This window comes from Balaenoptera acutorostrata, chromosome 20 (assembly GCF_949987535.1).
Source record: "Balaenoptera acutorostrata chromosome 20, mBalAcu1.1, whole genome shotgun sequence".
NCBI classification, from domain to species: domain Eukaryota; kingdom Metazoa; phylum Chordata; class Mammalia; order Artiodactyla; family Balaenopteridae; genus Balaenoptera; species Balaenoptera acutorostrata.
Window position 1 is genome coordinate 14952002 of NC_080083.1, and position 24437 is coordinate 14976438.

Genomic DNA, 24437 nt, shown 5'->3' on the forward strand with positions numbered 1-24437 from the left:
GGTCCCTCCTGTTAAGGAGACTTGGGTGTAGTGGCACCAAGCACTGCTCCTTCTTTGGCTCTTGTGACGGAGAGCTTCAGGAACTGCTGGACTTTCTGCTGGAAGGCACGTGGGCACTGGAGCTGAAGAAATAAGGAAAAGTGCCAAATGATATGCCCTCAAGATGGTGGAGCCGGTGCTATCACTTTCATAACTACTGGTCATCCAGCAAAGATGTGGTTGGTATTTGAACAGCAGTGGCTGCCAACAGTTTATAAAGACCTACCTTGGGTCTTATGAGACAGTTGAAGATGGCGAGCCCTTAGCATGGGTCTCTATTGTCTGTACACTTAGGTGGTGAAAACCTGCTTACCAGCCTAGTCCCACAGTGAGACTGAAGGCTCTTGAAGCAGAGATTTGAACCCTTTCCCCTGGCTCACTGCTTGGCACAATTCAGGTGTCAATAAAGGTTGCTTTAATGGTGCCTGCATCCCTTTTTCACAGATAGAAGGAGTTTATGGTAGCCCAGAATTGGTCTCTTGGGGCCATAAAATCAGACATGCAATGCTTTACTCTCGGGAACCTGCTTTGAAGTAGGTGATGTTTTATTGTCCAAATCCTTCTCTTTTAACCCTCTAATACTTGGTGATTTAGATACCCCATAAACATTGAGATTAAAGGTATTTTGTTGGCCTTTTTATTGGTGGGTTTGGAGGTTATAAGTACTCCATGCTCTCACAGTGACTTTTAAAAACTACCAGAAAAAGTTCCATTTATCAAAGTCCACCAGGTTTGCCTATTTATAAACTCAGCAAATTTACAAATTGCAGCAAAACTGTCATCTTAATATCACATTGATCTCTGCTGTCAAAAAAAACACACATACACACACACACACGTATTTCATGCCACCTAAATCTATTGATAAATCAGTGAAGGCTGATCTCTTTGAGAGAGGCAGAAAGTAATGGAATTCGGAGAGGCAGAAACTCAGCCTGCCTATTGGGACTTTGGGGCTGTCGCTTGTCACCTGGTTGGAAAGAAGTGACCCTACCCCAGTGACCTCCTTCCCCAGAGCTCAGCAGGGAGAATGAATGTGGGTGGGCATTCACACCCGGAACCTGACACCTTCAAACACCATGATCACTATTTAGGGGCAGCAAGAGGGTCACCTACATAATTCAAATCACAACTGGCCAGGTGTTTTTAAATAGCAGATCTCAATGGATTTCTCTGTACCACCATCCAAGTGTCACTCAGCTTTCTGCTGCTGTGTTTGCTCTCCAGGCCAAAGGTCACCTTGGGATGCTTCCTCCCTCTAACTGCTTGCTGGCTCCTAACACAAATGGATTATTTAATCGACTGTCTGGCAACTCCTTATCTAATCACACAAACACAAAAGGGCTTTTCCTTCCACGTTTTGCTTAGAAGCATCTAAAGTTCTTAAGTAAACTGGAGATTTTTTTTTTTTTTTTTTTTGGCTTCCTTTTTAATGTCAACCTTTAGGCTGTATGGACAGAAAGGGCCTCACCAGACATATACCAGCAATTCTACTTCCGGGTATACACACAAAAGAATTGAAAGCAGGGTCTCAAAAAGATATTTGTACACCAATTTCATAGCAGCATTATTCACAATAGCTAAAACATGGAAGCAACCCAAGTGTCCATCGATAGATGAATGGATAAGCAAAATGTGGCATATACATACAATGGAATATTATTCAGCCATAAAAAGGAAGGAAATCCTGACATCTGCTACAGCATGGATGAACCCTGAGGACATTATGCTAAGTGAAATAAGCCAGTCACAAAAAGACAAATACTGTATGATTCCACTTACATGAGGTACTCACTGAGCAGACAAATTTCTAGAGACAGAAAGTAGAATAGTGGCTGCCAGAGCCAGTGGGAAGTGAAGGGTGGGGTATAATGGGTATAGAGTTTCAGTTTTACAAGATGAAAAGAATTATGGAGATGGAAGTGGTGATGGTTACAAAATATTATGAGTGTATTTAATACCATTGAGCTGTACACTTAGAATGGTTAAAAATGGTAAATTTTATATTATGTGTATTTTAACACAATAACATTTTTTGAAAAAAAAAACCAGAGACATAATGTACGTAGCCTAACTCTGTTTTCCACATTTGGTGGTAATTGTAATACAATTTCTTTTTCAATGAAACAAACTATAAAAGTGCACATCAAAAAACAACAACAAAAACACCAGACACCGACCACCACCTCATATCAAGCACTTAGCAAAGCCTGCCGAACTCTGGGGAGCTGGGCTGGCTGCTGAGAATCCCCTTGGACCTGTTAAAATATAGATTCCAGGTTTTGCCCAGATCCACTGGGATTCCACTTCAGTGGGCTGTGGTAACAGGAATCTGTCTTTTTACAGTGTCCCTAAAGAGAATTCTGACTTGCAGTCAGTACTTCATCTCGATTATTCCAGAAGTAGAAGAATGATAGTTTAGTAAGTTCCTCAATTATTCTTTCAGGTTAATCAGCAAACATTTGTCAAGTAGGCAAGACACAAAAGATACTGTGGCAGATGCTAGGAAAATAGAGGGTAAATAATAATGAGTTATTACTTATTGAGTGCTCACTAGGTACAGAGAGGCGAAATAACTTTTAAAAATCCTCACAACTAGTAAATCTGATGCCACAGCCTGCCTGCACTGTTTACCACCATAAGCCAGTTCCTACCTTCAGCAAGCCTTGTGAGATGGGGGAATCCCTGAAATGACCATAATAAGGGGCAGAATGATACAAGTGTTAAATTGAGACGCAAAGACAAGTTCTGGGGGAGGAGCCATATTTGGGACCACAGTTTGGACTCCAGAGATTTTTCACCTTTTCATCAAACAGTGAAAGGACTCTGAAATTCCCTAGCAAATTCTGGAATGGAATCACAGAGAATCAACCCATCTGACCATGAGACAGATCCACAGAGGTTTTTTTCTAACAGAGATCTTTCTTCAAGACGTGGCACCAAACAAGCTGCAGCCTGAGACCAAGGGAGAAACCTGGCTATTTCCACTTTTCAGTTTCTAAAACCTCTTTATTTTGTAATGTGCTTGGGGTGGGAGTCGGGTCAGGCTGGGAAGTGGTCAGACGTGAAACTGAAGATTCTGGATTTTCCTTCCACATGGTGCTGGCAATTGATTCACCCAAAGACTGTGATTCAGGGTACGGGGAGAGGTGTCAGTCAGTTTGGGACCCAAATAGCAAATTCAGGGGCATCTAAAATCAGGAGGATGACCCTGTTTTAGGTGACTAAGCAGATATTATTTCATCTGAATTAAGGCCACAGAGGTTGAAGGTCATTTCTAACTCAGAAGAAGTTCTTCTGTGCTGGCTTCTCAGAGATGGTGTGTGAACTGCAGCAGAGACACTGTCTTAACCCCACAGTGATCGCATGTCTTCAAAGATGACAGGCTCTTTGGTTCCAAAGAAACAAACTGGTTAAAAAAAGGCAGGGCAAGACTTTTTATTTTGAGGAGATATGAAATGCTCTATGAGGCCCCTTTTCCTTTTTTTTTTTTTGGTCTTAATCGTAAAGATTAGCTATTAGAGAGCTCCTCCAACCTAAAAATTTATTTTGGCTTTCATCAATATTTAGAATTTATCTAGTATATTTTATTGTTCTCTCTCTCTCTCTCTCTTCCTATTTCCCCATGAGTAACTCCCTTAATTTTTAAATTACCTACCTTAACAAGGCCAAATGCTAAATGTCTACAATTAACCCAATATAAAGGAAGAAAGACGGAGAGATTTAAGATTTGAACATAAAAATTCTGATTGTAAATGTCATTTTTCCATTAATTTGCCAGCTATTTCAATGTATATGTAAGCACCATGGCTAAGTTGTATTTTCCTCCAAGTAAGTAACCCAGACGAAATACTATTGCTCAAGTCTAATTCTGATATCCTAAATCAATGCTTTTATGGTATATATGACTTTGAAGCATGAAATGAAAAAATAAAATGGTTGTTTCTCTCCTTCTTCCCCCCAAAAACCAAACATAAACAAGGCAGTCACCCTTGGAGACATTTCATAGGCGAAAAGGAACAAGAAAATAGGTCCAGGGAGATGCTGATTCGGCGCTTATTTAATATGACCGACCGTGGTGGCAAAGACAGTTGAGGGTTCACCAAATATTCCTGCCCCAGCCCCCTCCCCAGAGTAGGGCCGTTGCTGGGAACCAGCTGCCCAGTCAGAGGCTACACTTGCCGGGACCCCCGCCTCTAAGAGGGGACATGTGCCTTGTCGTTGCCAATGGAATATGAGCAGAAGAAATGGATATCAGTTCTGGGCTAAGAGAGTTAAGAAGCAAGTGTGTCTTCACTCTCTGGTTCTCCAGTGCCCCCTGATAACTGAGAACCACAGAGATCTAGAGGAGGGCAGATCCACAAGAGTGCAGGAGCCTGGATTCTGAGCAACCATGGGAAGCAAACCTGCCCATCAGGAACATGTGCATATACTACACTTAGCCTGTTAAGCCACTGACACTTTGTTACGGTGGGTAGCACTACTCTGTTACATTCCAAGGTGCTGAGATTAGGAGCTGGAGGAGGGAGTAAACACTTATTAGTGAGTTAAGACACACACTAGGAAATAAATACATTTTTTTTTTCCTTCTATGGGAAACTGTGTAACATAAGGATTATCGTCTCAAATGCCTAAAACACTAGGCAGGTACATAGTGTAATACTAGTACATATTAACACCTAAGCAGTACTTATTATGTGACAGGCACACTATTCCAAGCACTTATTCTAACTCATTTAGTTCTCACAGATTTGTGAGGTAAACGGTTGTAATCCCCATTTAGCAGATGCGGAAACTGAGGCCCACAGAGGTTAAGTAATTTGCCTAAGGTCACATAACTAGTAAGTGGCAGAGGCAGGATGCAAGGCCAGGCAGCTCTGTTCACTACAATATACACACACCTCTCGCAATGTGAGTGAATAAAGGGGCCAGATGAAGCTGAAGCAATCAGCGAAATCATGTCCAATCTCAAGGGGTCAGCTACTCAGCGCTACCTGTAACTTCCACATGTATTGTAGACCTTCCCATCTTTCAAGAAAACTCAGAAATCCAGATTTTATGTAAAAATCTCCCAATTTTAAATTGTTTCAATTTTGTTTTAACCCCCTGAAGCCCAAACAAAGCACATCAGCAGACTGCATGCAGCCCGGGGCCAGCCACTTGCCATCCCTGCTTTCAGAGCAGCTGTCTCCAAGGATCACACTACCTTCTGCTTGTCCAGAGGCCCTGGGGAATTCTGGGTCTGGTAGCCAGAAGAAGACTCAACTCCGCAAACAACAGTTCCTTCAGGCCCACTGATATGAATAATTAATTTGTTTTCTTACTGCCAGCCCACAAAGGTTACCAACAAGCCCGGCATTCAGGAAGAATGCCATGCCCTTCTGAGACAATGAGGACAGGCATGGGGGATCCTGGGGGTGCACAGGGAGCCCCATAATGAAGTCCAGCGTGGTGGCCTGTGCTCAAAGCGAGCCTGTGCATGTAGGCACAGACCTGTGTTGCACACTCCCTGCCTGGCTGCCTCAGTGGGGCCATCAGAGTGTCCACAAGGCTCATTAGAGATGTGACACTCAGTGGCTTTCTCTGCTGTCAGCGGGAGAGGGCTCTGAATTCCTCAAGATGCTTTAAAATAAAACAAAAAGGCGCAATTATGCAGCCAAACCGAAGGCAAGGCAGCTGCATACAAAGCAGGGCTTTCTTCCTAAAAGGACCACAACCTCAGCTAGACAATGGTGAGACCTCACCTTCCTCCCCAGGGTTCCAGCTGTGAGGCATCCGTAATTGGATGCTCCACTGCTGCAGCTCTTGGATTATTCAAACTGCAGGATTTCCAGAAGCCTCGGGTTTCAATTAAGGATATGACCAGGCAACAAGATGAGCAACATACTGTTTTTCACCCTTATTGTCTATTTCAGCAATGCAAATGGCCAACAACAGTAATGTTTGTGATAATAATAAAATTAGTCAACATGCTCTGCTTACTAAGTGTCAGGTGCTAAGTGCTTTATATATCAAGTTATTTAATCTTCACACAAACTTAATTAGGTATTGATATCATATTATTATCACTCAGTCTAAGATAAGGAAACTGAGGCACAAAAAATTTAAGCTAGCTTAAAGTCACATAGCAGTTAAGTGGCAGAGCTGGGATTCAAACCCAAGCAATGTGGTCCTAGACAGTATGCTCTTGAGCACCATACCAGCGGCTGTTTGCATTTATACAGAGCTTATTGTATGCCAGGCCCTGTGCTACATATTTTCTGTACATTATTTCATTTAGTCTTTACAACATCAGGTGAGATATAATCATCTCCGTTGTACAGAAAAGGAAATAGGTTTATAGAAAAGTGAAGTAACTTGGTTAAGGGCACAAAATAACAAGCAGCCTACAGCCTGGATCCAAACCAGGTTCCTCTGATTCAAAGCCAAGCTCTTAACCATTACTTGGTACAGAGTCCCAGCTCATCCAATTTACTGGTGTTCATAAAAGTAGGCCTGGAAAATCATCTAGTCCAATCACCTTATTTTAGAGATGAGGAGCTGTAGCCTGGAAAAATTAAGAGTTAGTGGTGAGATGGAGTAGAGTAACTTTGGCCCCAGAAAGAGCTGGGCTCTATTCCTAGCCCTGTTGTTTATTAGCTAAGTGACTCAATGTTTCTAGACTTATTATTACTATAGAATAAGAATAATAATACTTGGTCTTATGGGACTATACTGATTAAAGTACGTGTGTAATATATACTTGTACTAAACACTCGGCATGGCAAAACCATATCATTATAGTCAGGTATCCCCAAATCACAGATTGATAGTTTCAAACTTTTGTTTACAAGTCTGTTCTTTATGGTTTGAAATAACAGTGTAAGTGGTGAGTAGGTTGTGAGGAAGCCCCCCACCCCCGATCTAATCAACAGACAAAGACCTTGGAAAATTGCATTGTACTCCTGCAACTTTTCTGAGTGTCCTGCTCATTCCAAATGTGCAAAATCCCTGAGGAAATCACATTTCTCAGAGATCTGGGCAATCAGACATTTAGGCATTCCAACATCACAAATGAAGTTAAAATATTACCATCATAAATGGATGTTGAATTTTGTCAAAAGCTTTTTCTGCATCTACTGAGATGATCATATAATTTTTATTTTTTAATTTGTTAATGTGGTGCATCATATTGACTGATTTGCAGGGATTAAACCATCCTTGTATCCCTGGGATAAATCCCACTTGATCATGGTGTATGATTCTTTTAATATACTGTTGAATTCAGTTTGTTAATATTTTGTTGAGGATTTTTATATCTATGTTCATCAGTGATACTAGCCTGTAATTTTCTTTTTCTTGTGGTATCTTTGTCTGGTTTTAGTATCAGGGTGATGCTGGCCTTGTAGAATGCGTTCAGAAGTGTTACTTCCTCTTCAATTTTTTGAATAGTCTGATAAGGATAGATGTCAATTCTTTAAATGTTTGGTAGAATTCAGCTGTGAAATCCTCTGGTTCTGGACTTTTGTTTGTTGCGAGTTGTTGTTGTTGTTTTTACTGATTCAATTTCTTTACAGGTAATGGTCTGTTCATATTTTGTATTTCTTCCTGATTCAGTCATGGGAGATTGTACATTTCTAGGAATTCATCCATTTCTTCTAGGTTTTCCATTTTATTGGCACATAATTGTTCACAGTCATCTCTTATGACCCTTTGTATTCCTGTGGTGCTGGTTGTAACTTCTCTTTCTTCATTTCTGATTTTATTTATTTGGGTCCTCTCTCTTTTTTCTTTGATGAGTCTGGCTAAAGGTTTATTAATTTTGTTTATCTCTTCAAAGAATCAGCTCTTAGTTTCATTGATCTTTCCTATTTTTTTAAATTCTCGATTTCATTTATTGCTGTTCTGATCTTTATTATTTCTTTCCTTCTACTAACTTTGCGTTTTGTTTGTTCTTCTTTTCCTAGTTCCTTTATGTGTAAGGTTAGGTTGTTTATTTGCATAAATACTAGGATAAAATATTATCCTAAAGTGTGTTTTATTCTGTCAATCAAATAAACAAAGTTGCATAGATATAATCTATTCTTTATGGTAAAAAAAAGTCTCAAACCTTGAGACTCAAACAGACTTCCTTAGGCGAAGATATTCCATATATGTCTTCATGTTTGCTGTTAGAGAGAGAGCATTCCAATATGGCCTAAGACAAGGAAGGACATCAAAAGCCTGTGCTGGACCTCTCTGGAGTCTGTTGATACATATATTTTTTTCTTGCTTTTGCTCTGTATCCTCTGTAAAAAAAAAAACTTAGCCATGAGTACAACCTGCTATTGAGTCTTATAAATCCCTCCAGCAAATCACTGAATGAAACAATGGTGAAACTGCTTAGCCATTTCTAACATTGTTTTTCACATTTTTGAGACATACCCTCTCATATACACATACAAACAGCTATGGTTACCACTCGGCCTTAGTGAGAAGGGAACTTAGAGGTTTTCAGGAAATTACTTTGATTTTTGAGGCTCAGAGAGCCATTCTTCTGTATGAAAATAAGTCAGGTGTTTGTGTCAGTCAAGATAAATGAGGTAATGCTGCAGTAACTAACAGCACCAAACATTTCAGTGGCTTCAAATAACAATGGTTTATTTCTCACTCTAGGACATGTCCACTGAAGGTTGAATAGGAGCTCTGCTCTGTATTGCCCTCCCTCTAGGACCCAGGCTGACAAAATTGCCACCGTTTGGAACAGTATACATTGCAATAGCAAAGGGAAAAAAGTGCTCTGAAGGGTCTCATACCAGCATGAAATGCTCTGGTCTGGAAGTTGCACAATCACTTCCATTCAAATTCATTGGTTAGAACTAGGCAAATAGTCCTACTCAACTTCAAGGGAACCAGGAATATAATCCTACCTACCACGTTCCTGGAGAGCAAAGGGGAACCAAAATGTTTAGTTTATGGTCCTAATGACTAGCACGGTTCTTCATTAGCTGGGGAGGGCCTAGTTGGGCAGGTTTGAATATCGGCCTTTCTGTGCATTGACCACCTTCAGGAAACAGCACACTCCTCTCGGGAAGAGGGGCACAAAATGGCAAGTTCTCAACTGGTGGGCAGGTGGATGTGGTAGTAAGCCAGAAGGGCAGACATCAAAATCTCCTTGGGGCATGTAATGTTTGAAAATAGCTTCAGGAAGAAAAAGCCACCACATCCCTTGAGAATCACAGCTCTGGAATACGTCTTATCGATTGGTCCTACTGGTCCAAAAAAAAAGAGGAGAAGGGAGAAGAAGAGATGAAGATAAAGGTAAAGAAGAAGAAGAGGAAGGGGAAGAGAAAATGAAAAACGTTTTAAAAGCTTAAAGACCCCGATAGTCTGCCCAGGTATTCCCAATCCCACAAAATTCTTACTTGAAAATGTACAATCTTTCTTTTATTGTTCAATAAACACAGTATGCCAGCATGGTGTTAGGGGCAGGGATACTAGAATTTTAAAAAATGGTCATCCTCTAACACACAATTTAGGGGCTTGGAATCCAGTGGGGAAAACAGAGAGGCAAACCATTTTAAATCAATTGCTCAAATGAATGTGCAAGTTCAGGGGAGGACTGTGGAGCCAACACTGGGCTGGTTTTCCAAAAGCCATTCACAGTCCCCTTCTCCCATAACACTCTTTACTATAGAGGCTGAAGAGTGAAAATTCCTGATTCCCCAGCCCGCTTTGCAGCTAAGGGCCATATGACCCGCTGTTGGCCAATAGCATGGAAGTAGCAGTTGCTAGGTAGGACTTGGGGGAAAGTCTTTTAAAGGGACAGACAGCCAGTATGATCACTGCAGTCTAATCTCATTAGATTTAGGGGCTAGAGCAATCGCTTTGTCTTTAATGTGGAAGATAACTGGGGCTGGAGGAGAAAAGCTAAGGGCAGAACAATAAGTTATAGCAATGATTTAGATTAGAGGTAATGGAATAAACCTCTGGGTATTCATCAACATTTATTGAGCATCTCCCGTATGTCAGGCACTACGACATTCTGGGGCTACAGAGACAAATAAGATACAGGTCAGAATAAGGGTGCCTCTCACCATGTCAATCACAACCCCAGGGCAGGAATGAGGGGTGCTCGTGGAACCTCAAGTTTGAGATATTCTGCCCCCTGCCCCAAGTTCAGGAAACACAAATGGGGTAGGATGGGGCCCAGAGAAATTAAAGCCAGCCCCATTCTGCAGCAAGTCAAGGGGCACCAGGACTGTTGCAGTAATGGGAAGAAAGCGACTTAAGAGGCGATGCTCCTTTTATGTATATATCTCACCCAAACAAGCCCTGATGTTCCTCCAAATCCAGTCTAGTTATTTTAAATCACTGCATGTGGCAAATTAGAAAAGGAAGTAGCACAGTTGTAGGAGAAGCCTAGGCTCAAAACAGTCCTATTTGACCTGATGAAAATGGTCTGGAATTGGAGAGTGACAATGACTGCACAACTTCGTGAATATAGTAAAAACCATGCCTATCCATTTTAAACAGGTGAATTTTATGGTATGTGAATTATCTCTCAATAAAATTAATTAATTATTTTAATGGGAGAAAAAATAATTCCACCACTTAGCCCTAAGCAAACTTGGGCTTGTTGGTTAACAGGTCAGAGCCTCAGTTTCCTCATCTGCAAAATGAGAATAGTATTACTTTCTTTACAGTAAGAACAGAACAGTAGACTGTTCTGAATATTAAATGTGATCATGTAGGTTAAGCATGTAGCACAGTGCCTTGCAGGTAGTAGAAGCAAAATATCTTCTAGTTCCTTTCTTCCTAAGTGCCAATAAAAATTTTAAAACAATCATTTTCTCAGCCGTAAGATGTGACATAAGCTCTAGACAACCTCCCTTCAGACAGTCTTATCTCAGGCAGACAAGAGCAGGGATCAAATGGGAAGACAGGAACACAAACAAGCTGATGCTCACTGCAGAAAGACTGAAGATTTACTCTGCAGCTATGCAGTGCAGAAATAACAGGAGCGATTCATGCAGTGTGAAAACAGCTACACAGACAGAGCGGTGTTAAGGAAAGTCAGGCGGGCGCAGACATTTCTGCTTATCATTCTAGTTTAGTATCCAAACAGAATCCAGTTTCCAAAATAGCCAAATCCACCCCAACACCTGGACAAGTCCGTGTGGCCACAACACAGTCCTGATGTTTAGAGATGACCCAGGCCCCACTCTCCTTGCTATGGTTCCTCAAAACCAGACTGAACCCAAAACAAACCTTACACAACCAGAATTGTTGGGCACAGTACCACATTAGGGAATTTAAGTCTTCACTGAGCTTCTCTTTTGTGACTATTAGAAAATCAACCAGATACTTTTCAAGTACCTGCTGTGTGCCCAGCCTTGTGAAAGATACTGTTGTGAGGGAGAAAATGAAGCATAAGCCCTGATCCCTGCTTTCAAGGAGCCAGCTAACCTCTTAGTTTGAGAGCAACACTTAACAGTGAACATATAAAAGGCATCGTGCCTTGCACAGAGCAGTGGTTCAGTTGTTATTTGTTCATTGGGTCAATGAATTAATAGATGGCGCAATAATAAAACAATTGTGTACATGTAGGGCTCACTCTAAGAACCACAAGATGGGTTGGAGTACTTGGAAAAGCCTTGTGCCAGAGGCTGCTAGTTGCCTACTCAATATCAATTCTTCCATTTTTCCTTGTAACAGAGCCTCTATTTTATTTGAGGTGGCCATATGCCCAGATAAAATACTACATTTCCCAGCCTCCCTTGTAGCTAGAGATGGCTAGTAAGATCTAAACAGAAATTGTCATGAGAGACTTCTAGGAAAGTGCCTTAAAAGGCAGACCAACAGCTGCTACTCACTCTTATGTCCTTTCTCCCTTTCTTCTAATTCTTGTCTGAAACATGAATGTGATGGCTGGATTTCCAGCAGCTATTTTGGACCATGAGGCAACCTTGAGACAGAAAAGCAAAAAGAAGCCTAAAGTTTTAGCCACAGCAATCAGAGAAGAAAAAGAAATAAAAGGAATCCAAATTGGAAAAGAAGAAGTAAAGCTGTCACTGTTTGCAGATGACATGATACTATACATAGAGAATCCTAAAGATGCTACCAGAAAACTACTAGAGCTAATCAATGAATTTGGTAAAGTAGCAGGATACAAAATTAATGCACAGAAATCTCTTGCATTCCTATACACTAATGATGAAAAATCTGAAAGTGAAATTAAGAAAACACTCCCATTTACCATTGCAACAAAAAGAATAAAATATCTAGGAATAAACCTACCTAAGGAGACAAAAAACCTGTATGCAGAAAATTATAAGACACTGATGAAAGAAATTAAAGATGATACAAATAAATGGAGAGACATACCATGTTCTTAGATTGGAAGAATCAACATTGTGAAAATGACTCTACTACCCAAAGCAATCTACAGATTCAATGCAATCCCTATCAAACTACCACTGGCATTTTTCACAGAACTAGAACAAAAAATTTCACAATTTGTATGGAAACACAAAAGACCCCAAATAGCCAAAGCAATCTTGAGAAAGAAAAACGGAGCTGGAGGAATCAGGCTCCCTGACTTCAGACTATACTACAAAGCTACAGTAATCAAGACAGTATGGTACTGGCACAAAAATAGAAATATAGATCAATGGAACAGGATAGAAAGCCCAGAGATAAACCCATGCACATATGGTCACCTTATCTTTGATAAAGGAGGCAAGAATATACAGTGGAGAAAAGACAGCCTCTTCAATAAGTGGTGCTGGGAAAACTGGACAGCTACATGTAAAAGAATGAAATTAGAACACTCCCTAACACCATACACAAAAATAAACTCAAAATGGATTAAAGATCTAAATGTAAGGCCAGACACTATCAAACTCTTAGAGGAAAACATAGGCAGAACACTATGACACAAATCACAGCAGGATCCTTTTTGACCCACCTCCTAGAGAAATGGAAATAAAAACAAAAATAAACAAATGGGACTTAATGAAACTTCAAAGCTTTTGCACAGCAAAGGAAACCATAAACAAGACGAAAAGACAACCCTCAGAATGGGAGAAAATATTTGCAAACGAAGCAACTGACAAAGGATTAATCTCCAAAACATACAAGCAACTCATGCAGCTCAATATCAAAAAAAACAAACAACCCAGTCCAAAAATGGGCAGAAGACCTAAATAGACATTTCTCCAAAGAAGATATACAGATTGCCAACAAACACATGAAAGAATGCTCAACATCATTAATCATTAGAGAAATGCAAATCAAAACTACAATGAGGTATCATCTCACACTGGTCAGAATGGCCATCATCAAAAAATCTACGAACAATAAATGCTGGAGAGGGTGTGGAGAAAAGGGAACCCTCTTGCACTGTTGGTGGGAATGTAAATTGATACAGCCACTATGGAGAACAGTATGGAGGTTCCTTAAAAAACTGAAAATTGAACTACCATACGACCCAGCAATCCCACGACTGGGCATATACCCTGAGAAAACCATAATTCAAAAAGAGTCATGTACCAAAATGTTCATTGCAGCTCTATTTACAATACCCAGGACATGGAAGCAACCTAAGTGTCCATCAACAGATGAATGGATAAAGAAGATGTGGCACATATATACAATGGAATATTACTCAGCCATAAAAAGGAACGAAACTGAGTTATTTGTAGTGAGGTGGATGGACCTAGAGACTGTCATACAGAGTGAAGTAAGTCAGAAAGAGAAAAACAAGTACCGTATGCTAACACATATATATGGAATCTAAAAAAAGAAAAAAAAATGGTCAGAAGAACCTAGGGGCAAGATGGGAATAAAGATGCAGACCTACTAGAGAATGGACTTGAGGATACAGGGAGGGGGAAGGGTAAGCTGGGACAAAGTGAGAGAGTGGCATGGACATATATACACTACCAAACGTGAAATAGATAGCTAGTGGGAAGCAGCCGCATAGCACAGGGAGATCAGCTTGGTGCTTTGTGACCACCTAGAGGGGTGGGATAGGGAGGGTGGGAGGGAGGGAGATGCAAGAGGGAAGAGATATGGGGACATATGTATATGTATAACTGATTCACTTTGTTATAAAGCAGAAACTAACACACCATTGTAAAGCAATTATACTCTAATAAAGATGTTAAAAAAAAAAAAAAAAGAAGCCTAAATTCCTGATGATCATAGAGTCACCATTCTCTCCCTGGACTGCTTATCTCTAGTATTCTTTTACATGAGAGATAAGTAAACATCTATCTTGCTTTTTTGGGTTTTGTCGAATGCAGCAAACCCATATCTTAACCAATACAAGGTTCCACAGAAAAGCCAGGCCTTAAAGGAAGGGTTGGCTTTGCAATTGGCGAAGTGAAGCGGGGAGGGCATCTCAAATGCCAGAAAGAGCACTGGAAAAGACACTGGCAAGAAGGAGCACTGGCCGAAGCCAAGTGGGTAGAGAGTAGGAAATAAGGAGAAGACAGATGATGGTTTTGCAGGGGAGACAGGGGAAGGACCAGGGACCACAGAGGGCTGAGAAAGCTTGTTTCCCTCTGAAGGAGCCAAACATCTCTGGAGCTGGAGGCGGGTAAGAAAGGAAACAAAGAGGCAGATGAAGAGGCTTGGGGACTTTATTCCATGAAGAAATGTGAGTATGAGCTGTGGCCTGGTTCAGCCAGCTGGAAGTTCCTGGACTGAAGACAGTAACAGTAATACCATCTAAGATTTATTAAACACTTACGTGCTCTGCTGTGTGCTATGCACCCTATACACATTATCTCACTGAAGCTTCATGACAAATCTATGACACAGTCCTATCATTATCATCCCTATTTGGCAGACAAGGAACTGGGGCTTAGAGAGAGTCAGTAACTTGTCCAAGGTAAGCCTCACAACCCTGCAAGCTGGGGAACATCCAGCCCGTTTTTCAGATGCAGAAAGTGTTTGTACCATTCTTTCAAAGCTAAGAAAAGGTATGGGGGACCTCCCTGGTGGTGCAGTGGGTAAGAATCCTCCTGCCAATGCAAGGGACATGGGTTTGATCCCTGGTCCAGGAAGATCCCACATGCGGCAAAGCAACTAAGCCCATGCATCACAACTACTGAACCTGTGCTCTAGAGCCCACGAGCCACAAATACTGAGCCCACGTGCTGCAACTACTGAAGCCCGCGCGGCTAGAGCCAGTGCTCTGCAGCAAGAGCAGCCACCGCAACGAGAAGCCCGCGCTGCAACGAAGAGTAGCCCCGGCTTGCCGCAACTAGAGGAAGCCTGCACACAGCAATGAAGACCCAACGCAGCCAAAAAAAAAAGAAAAAAAAGAAAAGGTATGAAGATCCTGACTTTAAAACACACAGAGGGCTTCCCTGGTGGTGCAGTGGTTGAGAATCCGCCTGCCAATGCAGGGGACACGGGTTGGAGCCCGGGTCCGGGAAGATCCCACGTGCCACAGAGCAACTAAGCCCGTGCGCCACAACTACTGAGCCTGCGCTCTAGAGCCCGCGAGCCACAACTACTGAAGCCCGTATGCCACAACTACTGAAGCCCGTGTGCCACAACTACTGAAGCCCATGTGCCACAACTACTGAAGCCCGCACGCCTAGATCCTGTGCTCCGCAACAAGCCACCGCAATGAGAAGCCCTCGCACTGCAACAAAGAGCAGCCCCCACTCGCTGCAACTAGAGAAAGCCCGCACACAGCAACAAAGACCCAACACAGCCAAAAATAAATAAATAAATAAAATCTATTAAAAAAACACACACACACACAAAAGATTCAGAGTCAAACACAGAGCCAATTGCTTTGTGAATAGTCTCTTCACCAGAAGAAAAACAGATGAGAGGAATAGAAAAGTTTTCAGGCTTGGTTACATTTACCTCTTGTAGAGCAGGAAGACATTGTTAACATACCCACCCACACCCCCTGGCCGAATGATGTTCATGAGGTGTAGATGTTGCTAAGATGGTGGGTGGGGGGGGAGGAGTGGGGCATAGCACGCATTAAAGAACCAAGCAAACAGTGAGGCCATGTCAGCTCTGGCTACAGATGAATCGTAGCCAACCACCAGCTCACGTGTCTCAAATAGTTTTTTAATATCTCTCCACAACAGGGAATGGGGAAAAAATTACTCCCTCACAGCTAAGGCTGAAAATTCAATACTTTGACTTAAGATATTCAGACACATCCAATGAACACAAGGAATTCTTCCTGGAGCAAAAATCTCATTAGTCACTAATGGGAAGGGGAAAAAAACCCATCAGGTTCCAAATGAACTAGGTAACATAAGTGCCTAGTAGGAAATGCATTTCCCATGAAGATTAAAAAGTCTCCATTGGCAGCCTGGGAGAATCAGATGCCAGGGCCTCCCAAGTAGTAGAGAAATCTGGAATTCTACAGCTGGTCCAGGACAGCCTTACATGCTGGAAGTTAAAGAGTGTCAGCTTTGTAAGCCTGACCCAAGTTCCAATGCTGACTCCACCACGAGCTGTTTGATGCTGGGTAAATGTCCTCACCTCTCCCAGCCTCGGCATATTCACCTATAGAGTGGAACAAATAACTTCCACCCACTAAATGAGGCTAAATGAGACAGTCTGCTGCTCCTGTTACTATGATTTTGACAGCAGGGGTCCCCAACCCCCGGGATCTAATGCCTGATAATCTGAGGTAGAGCTGATGTAATAATAATAGAAATAAAGTGCATGATAAATGTAATGCGCTTGAATCATCCCAAAACCATCCCCCCCGCCCTGGTCCTCGGAAAAATTGTCTTCCACAAAAACAGTCCCTGGTGCCAAAAAGGTTGGGGACTGCTGTTTGACAGGACTCACATCTTAAGTTTTCTCTGCTTAAAATTCCAAGAAAGAAAAGGCCATAGGATGCAATGGAAAGGGCCTAGATCTGGCTCCTAGACCCTGCCTTGAGGGTCATGAGTGTGTGACCCTGAGGTTACTTTTAGGGCTCCAGGGTCCTCATCTGTCTGGAGAGGGCCAGGAAGATCCTTAGACCAAATCTAAGATCCTTTCTTCTTCTGGCTCTTGCATGTCACTGAGGTTCTAAATGGCAGTCCTTACTCAGTCACTCATTTCAGGATTTAACAAGTTACCTGCTGGAAAGTTGTTTATCTAAAAACCTTTGGTTTCCACCCCGGAAGCAAAAAAGCCAGTGAGAACCTTGAGGGCAGGTCACCAACTTTTGCCATCTTGACCCTTAACACAGACCCGGCACAAAGTAAGACCTGCATAAATCCTTGTCGAGTGGAATGGACAAGTGAATGAATGAAGGATTTCCAAGGGCTGGCAAAAATGACTGTTCATCCTCCACTAAGCAAAGTTTAATGCAAGGAGAAAATGCTACAAATTTAAAATATTGATGATATTTACTTTGTCATCTGAACTACATCAGAATACCAGATGAATAGCTGCTGCCAGTCAAAAGGATGCCTGACTTGGGCTTTTGCTGGACGAGTGCACTTTGGTCCACGTGTGGCATAGGGGATGCCACAGGCTACAGGAGGGATATGTAAACTCCTAGAAGGACATGTTACCCAACCTCTTTGGCAGGGTTGGCACAGAAGCATGCCAACATGAAAGCAAAAATACCAAGACCTCCACATGTGGGTGTGCAGTTGTGTCTGCCCAAGAGCTCCCAGCTGAGGAGGGGAGATCTAAAATCCAGCAGGTGGTCTGCTCATCTGTGAGGCCAAGTCCACGCAGGAGCCCCATGGGCAGGTGGCAGCCCTCATGGTTGACCTCAGCAGCAGATGAACTGGGGTCTGCTGGGGACTTTAGTGATAAAGAAAATAATAACAATGCATACACATTACACATACACACATATGCACTTAATGGTCACTGTGTGTAAAAAGTAAACTCTTTAAGTATTTTATTTAGGTGATTTTCATAACTACCCTGGGAAGTAGGTGCTATTGTTTGAGGCAGTATAGTTTGCTGTTTAAAAGCACGGACTTGGGAGTCAGACTGCCTAGATTCAAATCCCAAGTGCCACTTACAAGCTGGGTAACCTTGGGCAGGGTTATTTAAGCTCTCTGAGCCTCATGCTTATCATATGTAAAATGGAAATAATAATAGTGCCTGTCTTATGAAGCTGTTGTGTGGTATAAATGAGTTAATACGTGTAAAATGCTTAGAACAGGAGTGGGCAGAAAGTAAGCCCCCAGGAAGATTAGCTATTCTTGTTATTTCTGTTAATAGAGACTGAGGTGCAGAAAGGCCAGTGGCTTGTCCATGGCCTCACACCTGCTGCGGGGCAGAGCCTGGGCACACGCACAAGTCTGTCTTCAAAGCACACATGACCCAACACGGCTGATTCTAGCTCTGCGACCCCCACCCCACCCCATTCACATTACCACCCGCATCCATGCCAACGTGGCCTAGTCTTTCTTGGTACCGACCAAGACTGCAAGGTGCTGAAGGGAAGATACTAAAGGAACTGGCATTCTAACTGACTTAAACCCTGATTTGCCTACTACGTGTAGAACAAACCCAAGTGTGTCCTGGTATGGGGATCTGCCCCTTAGCTAAGAGAAATCGGGCCTTTTCCAAGGAGGGGAGAACCTCTGCCTTTGGGCCTTTTTATGTGAGGCCTCACATGCTCTCCTTGAAACCCTGAGAGGAAGGCAAAGCCTGAATTGTGCAATAAAACCCCATCAGGTGAGGTTCTCTGAGTAGAGATAATGGGCCTGATTGTTGGTGGAGAGGGAGAAACAATTTGAGGGCCAATCCAGCAAGAGGGCCTCATGAGCCAAGATTACCACTCTGCCCTGGGTCCTGCCCTGCTCCTGGAAGGTTCTAGAAAGAGTCAGAGCCTTGCTAGAAAAAACACATGCATCATAGAAAACCAAACCATCTGTTGTGGTACATATATACAATGGAATCTTAGCCATAAAAGGGAACGAAATGGGGTCATTTGTAGAGACGTGGATGGACCTAGACTGTCATACAGAGGGAAGTAAGTCAGAAAGAGAAAAACAAATATCATATATTAACTCATATATGTGGAATCTAGAAAAATGGTACAGATGAACTTGTTTGCAAGGCAGAAATAGAGACACAGACATAGAGAACAAACATATGGACACCAAGGGGGGAAAAGGGGGGTGGGATGAATTGGGAGATTGGGATTAACATACATACACTAATATGTATAAAATAGATAACTAATGAGAACCTGCTGTGTAGCACAGGGAACTCTACTTCACTTCGCTGTACAGTAGAAACTAACACAACATTGTAAAACAACTATACCCCAGTAAAAAAAGCAAAGAAAAGAAAACCGAACCATCTGTGATCCAGAATGATCTGGGAGTGGGAAGCTTTGAAGCATTAACTCAAAGAAAATGACCCACAGTTGTAGTTAGTTAATACTATGGGTGCATACTATGTGCCAGGGCCTGTTCAAAGCCCTTTAGAAATAATATCCCATTTACTCTTCATATCAATGGTACGATGTAATCTGTATTTATTAGTCCCATTTTGCAGATGAGAAAACTGAAACACAGAAAATTCAAATAACTTCTCCCAAGGTCACACAAGCAGTCTAGCTTCAGAGTCCACGGTCTTTATCAGCATTTTCAAACATTTTGGCCCAACCCACGGCATGAAATACATTCTACATCAGGACCCAGTATACACTCACACAGTTATATAGAACTGAAACAAAGCTTTAAAACAGAATACTACTCACCATTACCATGTGCAGTGCACTCTGATGTTTTCTATTCTATTCCATTAAAAAAATATATCATTCAACAAATATTTATGGAACACCTATTATGTGTTAGACACTGTTCTAAGCTTTGGGGCTATGTCAGTGGATGAAAGAGATAAAAATCCTTGCCCTCTTGGAGCTTGCATTTTACCAGAGAGACAGAGTGAATAAGATCCACGTGCAAAATCGTAGCATCTGAGGTGGTAATTTGGTGAGTGCTACGGAGAAAAGTAAAGCAGGGAAGGCCAAGGGTGGCCAGAGACGGCCTCATGATGCTTTCACTCCCCACCACGCTGATTTCAGTGGGCTGTCACCCACAGCGGGAAAACCCTGGCCCTTAATCTCTCCACTCCAGCGCCTCCTATATGTCTGGAGGCTCTTCCTCCTAGATTGTGCACACGTGCACACTTGTATGTGACTATGTGCACATGTGTATACATGTATAGGCATGCATGGATACGCTGCATGCATGTATGCATACACATGTCCACCCCATTCGCTTCCTCACTGGGGACGTTTGGGAGACAGGAGGCAGGGCTCCCACATGCAGCTTTCCAGGGGTTCCCTACACAAGCCTGCCCTGCAGAGGGGGTCCTGTATGGGGCCTAAAAAACAGCCCAGGCACTGAGCCAATGCCACAAGCGCCAGACATATGCCCCGGCTGGAGTCTTCAGTCAGAGGAAGGAAAATCTTTTTATCACTGGTCCACCCAGAGGGAGCACCTCTTGTAAACTGTTAGGCCAGAGGGAATGCTAGTTCCTAATCTGAATCAAGGTGCTCTATGTGCTAGAGTGCCCTTAAGAATAGAGGAGACAGAGCACAGAAATAAAAATCACTCCCCGGGGAAAATCCAGTGCATCAAGCACACCTGGCAGGGTGATTGAAGTGGGTCTGGGGGGGGAGATGGGATTGGGGCCAGCTCTAAAGCAGCTCTGGGGGACTTCCCTGGTGGCACAGTGGTTAAGAATCCGCCTGCCAATGCAGGGGACACAGGTTCGAGCCCTGGTCCAGGAAGATCCCACATGCTGCGGAGCAACTAAGCCCCTGTGCCACAACTACTGAGCCTGAGCTCTAGAGCCCGCGAGCCACAACTACTGAAGCCCGCACACCTAGAGCCGTTCTCCGCAACAAGAGAAGCCACTGCAGTGAGAAGCCCACACGCTGCAAGGAAGAGTAGCCCCCGCTCGCCGCAACTAGAGAAAGCCCACGTACAGCAACAAAGACCCAACGTGACCAAAAATAAATAAATTAATTAATTAATTAATTTAAAAAATAATAAAGGAGCTCTGGGCCACTTGGGTAGCCTCCATTGAGGGCATTTGGAACTTGGCACTAGAGTGAAATTTTCAGACTCTTAAGTTAAAGGGGCACATAAAAATGTTACTAGCATGGGCAGCAAAAGCATTACCTATGGGAAAAGCAGCCATTCTCTGCTAATGAATAAGTGTAATTGATCACAACAGATGACTTGATGGCCATTCCAAATGCGCTTTTAGCAAAGTGGACAGTTTTTTTCATTCAAATGCAAGCTCACCTAGATAAGATCTAATAATGGAGATTTTGGAAGAATCCCAGCATCAGTGATTTCTTTTTTTTCCTCCTTCACTGAGCAGGAAGGCATCTTAAGTTCCTGGTCACAGCTTGACCCAATCAGATGACAATTTATGCTTTCCCTATGGCTGAGGAGACCGTGACAGTCCCTGGGGCAGCAAAGGATCAGTCACAGGACAGCCCACATCATTATCTGCCCTTGCCTCCTTAGCCCTTTTCCCACTCCCGACCTATGGGGAGCTGGGTGGCTGGAAGACACATTCAATTCAATGCAATCGGGCTTCCCCGGTGGCACAGTGGTTAAGAATCTGCTTGCCAATGCAGGGGACACGGGTTCGAGTCCTGGTCCGGGAAGATCCCACATGCCGCGGAGCAACTAAGCCCATGCGCCACAACTACTGAAGCCTGCGCATCTAGAGCCTGTGCTCCGCAACAAGAGAAGCCACTGCAATGAGAAGCCGGCACACCACAACGAAGAGTAGCCCCTGCTCGCCGCAACTAAAAAGAAAGCCTGCGCGCAGCAACGAAGACCCAACACAGCCCAAAATAAATAAATTAAATTAAAAGAAAAATTCAATGTAATCATCCACTTATTCAATAAATATTTATTGAGCACTTACTGTATGCAAGGCACTGTGCTGACCACCGAAAGGGGATTCCACCACAACATGGCTAAGACCAGGTTCCTGTCCTCAGAAGAGAGGGCAGATGTGAGGAGAAGCAAGAAAATGACAGGAGGCCCGAGTGGAGGTCCCAGCTCACTCCAACAAGTACTTAATCCTTCTGTGCTTCAGTTTCCTCCTTTATCAAATGAAGGCACTGCTCTAGACATGATCTCTGGGCACTAGGCCAGCTCAACAACTCTATGATTCCAAGCCCTCCCCTTCCCACTCAGGCTCCTAGGCGCCTAGGAAGCTGACAGATGAGGTGGTGCCTCCTAGGAAGGGGACAGTCAGCAAAGGAAGGAGGTGGTGAGGATTATTATGTACCTTTCCCACAGTGAGAGGTTCTTTCATTTTGGCCAGAACACAAGGTACAGGCTGGAGAAGATGAGCGATAAGTTCAGAACATTAAGTGGAAGATTTAGACTTCCACATCAAGGAATCTGGAGGAAATGGGAACCACTGGAGTTTGTGCAGAGAAGGATACTATCAGTGTGGGTGGTGCAAGGGAATCTCACCGACTTGCAGAGGATGAGTTGGGTGGGGGGCGGGGAGGGCGGGGATGTTGCAATACAGTAGAAAGGCTGAGGCTTGAAGTGAAAGATTCCTCCCTTGGTCTGGTCGAGCGCATGCATCATCCCCTCATCCCCTCCCATCGCCATAATGCTTATTTTCTTAAACTCGCCCAAGCCGAAATCACTTGGCACCCTCTTTTTTTTTTTTTTTTTTTAAGTTCCACAAGTGCCTTCAAGGTAAACAGGTAAATTTTATCTCCCTTCTGCCCAGGCGCCTGAGGTTAAGCAGGACCAACGAGGTGTGCCAGGGAGGGGTGGGGAAGCGGCCAGCAGGCGAGGCCCAGGATACAAGAGGCGGGGATCTAGAGAGGGGTGCGCCTACCTGCAAAGGAGCCATCCTCGTGGTCGGAGCTGTTGTGGCTGCAGTCACTGCCCCTCTCGGGCGAGCTGTGGCTGGGCGAGTTCCGCTCGGGCAGCCCCAGGAACCTCTTGCGCCGCCACGGTGGGAGGGGCTCGCGAGCCCTACGCTGGGGGAGCTCCTCTGCCGCCGGGGGCGAGCCCCGCCCGTCCTTGGCCTCTGCCTCTAGCTGCTCCAAGTCGCGGCTCCCGCGCAGATGCCGCCGGCTCCCGAGGATCAGGTGCATCCAGCGATGGGAACTGTACGCCCGCGCTGGCTTTTCCGCCTCATCGCAGGTCCCGGGCCGGCAAGGGGTCACGAGCAACTGGCTGAGGGTGAATTTCTCGTTCAAATCCACCATCTCGAAGTCGTGGTCACTGCTGTCGCCCCCATCGTCCGCGCCCGAGGCGTCCAGCTCGTCCTCCTCCGAGCCCCGCCCCGCGCGGGTCCGGGCGGACCGCTCCTCTCCCGGGGCGCTGGGAACTGTGCCATCGTGGCCGGGGGGCGCGCAGTCCTCCCCGGGCCTGAAGAGGAGGCGAGGCTGCAGTAGCTGCTGGTGGATGGCGGCGGTCAAGCTGCGAACCGCGCCCCCAGCCCCCGCCACCCTGGGCCAGGTGGGAAGGTCCCGGCACAGGTAGGGGGGACTCTCGGCCTTCGCGGCCACCTCCGTGGAGGGGAGCGAGGGGCCCGGGGGCTCTCCGCCGCCGCCCGCTGCGCCCTCCTCCTCGCGCGGTGCCGGCTCCCTCTCCGGCCCGGCCGGCTCCTCAGCCGAGGCCCCCCTGCTGTCCCCGTCTCCGCCCTCCAGGCGCCCGCAGCCGAGGTCCCGCTTCTCCAGGGCCGCCTGCAGGTAGACGACTTTGAACTTTTCCTCAGCCAGCACCTGTTGCAGCCACTTCAGGTTGAGTTTGCTGCGCTCCAGCTCGCGCTCCATGTCCAGCACCGAGGCCAGCTGCATGATGGGCGCCTCCTCCCCAGGGAACTCGGCCTGCCAGTGGCGCTCAAAGTCCTGTGGGTCCCACATGCCGGGAGCCCCTTCGGGCCTCCGGGGCCCAGCTCCTCCGCGCGCAGCGGGCTGGTGTCGCGCTCGGCTCTCTCCCCGCTGGCGCAGTGGCCTGCCCTTCACTTCAGCCCCAGAAGAGAATAAGAAAAAAATAATAAAGTTTTTCCCCTTCCGCCCTCGTGCCTTTTTTCTTCTTCTTCTTCTTCTTCTGGGTTTCGCCTCCCTGACGTCAGCGGCCACCGGCGGCGGCGGCGGCGGCGGAGGCGGGCGCCCAGGGCCCGCCCCGGGCGGGACGCGCGGAGCCCGCGATCTGCAGTCCCCGCGCCTTGCTCTGCGCCCCGCGGGCTCCGGTGTCTGGAGAGCTGCGGCGGGGGCGGAGCCTCGCGGGCGAGCTCTGGGTTGCGCCGGCGGCCGAGAGGCTGCGAGAGGGCCTGGCGGGGCGGGCCTGCGGTGCTGCCCACTCCGGAGGCGCCGGCGATACTCGAAGCTGGCCGCCTTAGGCCCGGCTCGCACCTTCCTGGCCTGTCGGGCTGCGCCGCTCCCGCCGCCGCCGGCACAGTTCGCGCCGGCTCCC

The 24437-nt window shown here is 44.9% G+C and overlaps 1 protein-coding gene across 1 annotated transcript in view; it reads right to left on the reverse strand.

Moving 5' to 3' along the window:
- The window catches only part of ABR (ABR activator of RhoGEF and GTPase), a 180666-nt gene extending 156616 nt beyond the window's left edge, over positions 1-24050 (reverse strand). Inside the window, exon 1 of the mRNA XM_057535701.1 lies at positions 22849-24050. Within this exon, the coding sequence (XP_057391684.1) occupies positions 22849-23884 (1036 nt within the window). The 5' untranslated portion in view covers positions 23885-24050. The remainder of the gene's footprint in view (positions 1-22848) is intronic.
- Positions 24051-24437: the final 387 nt, after the last annotated feature.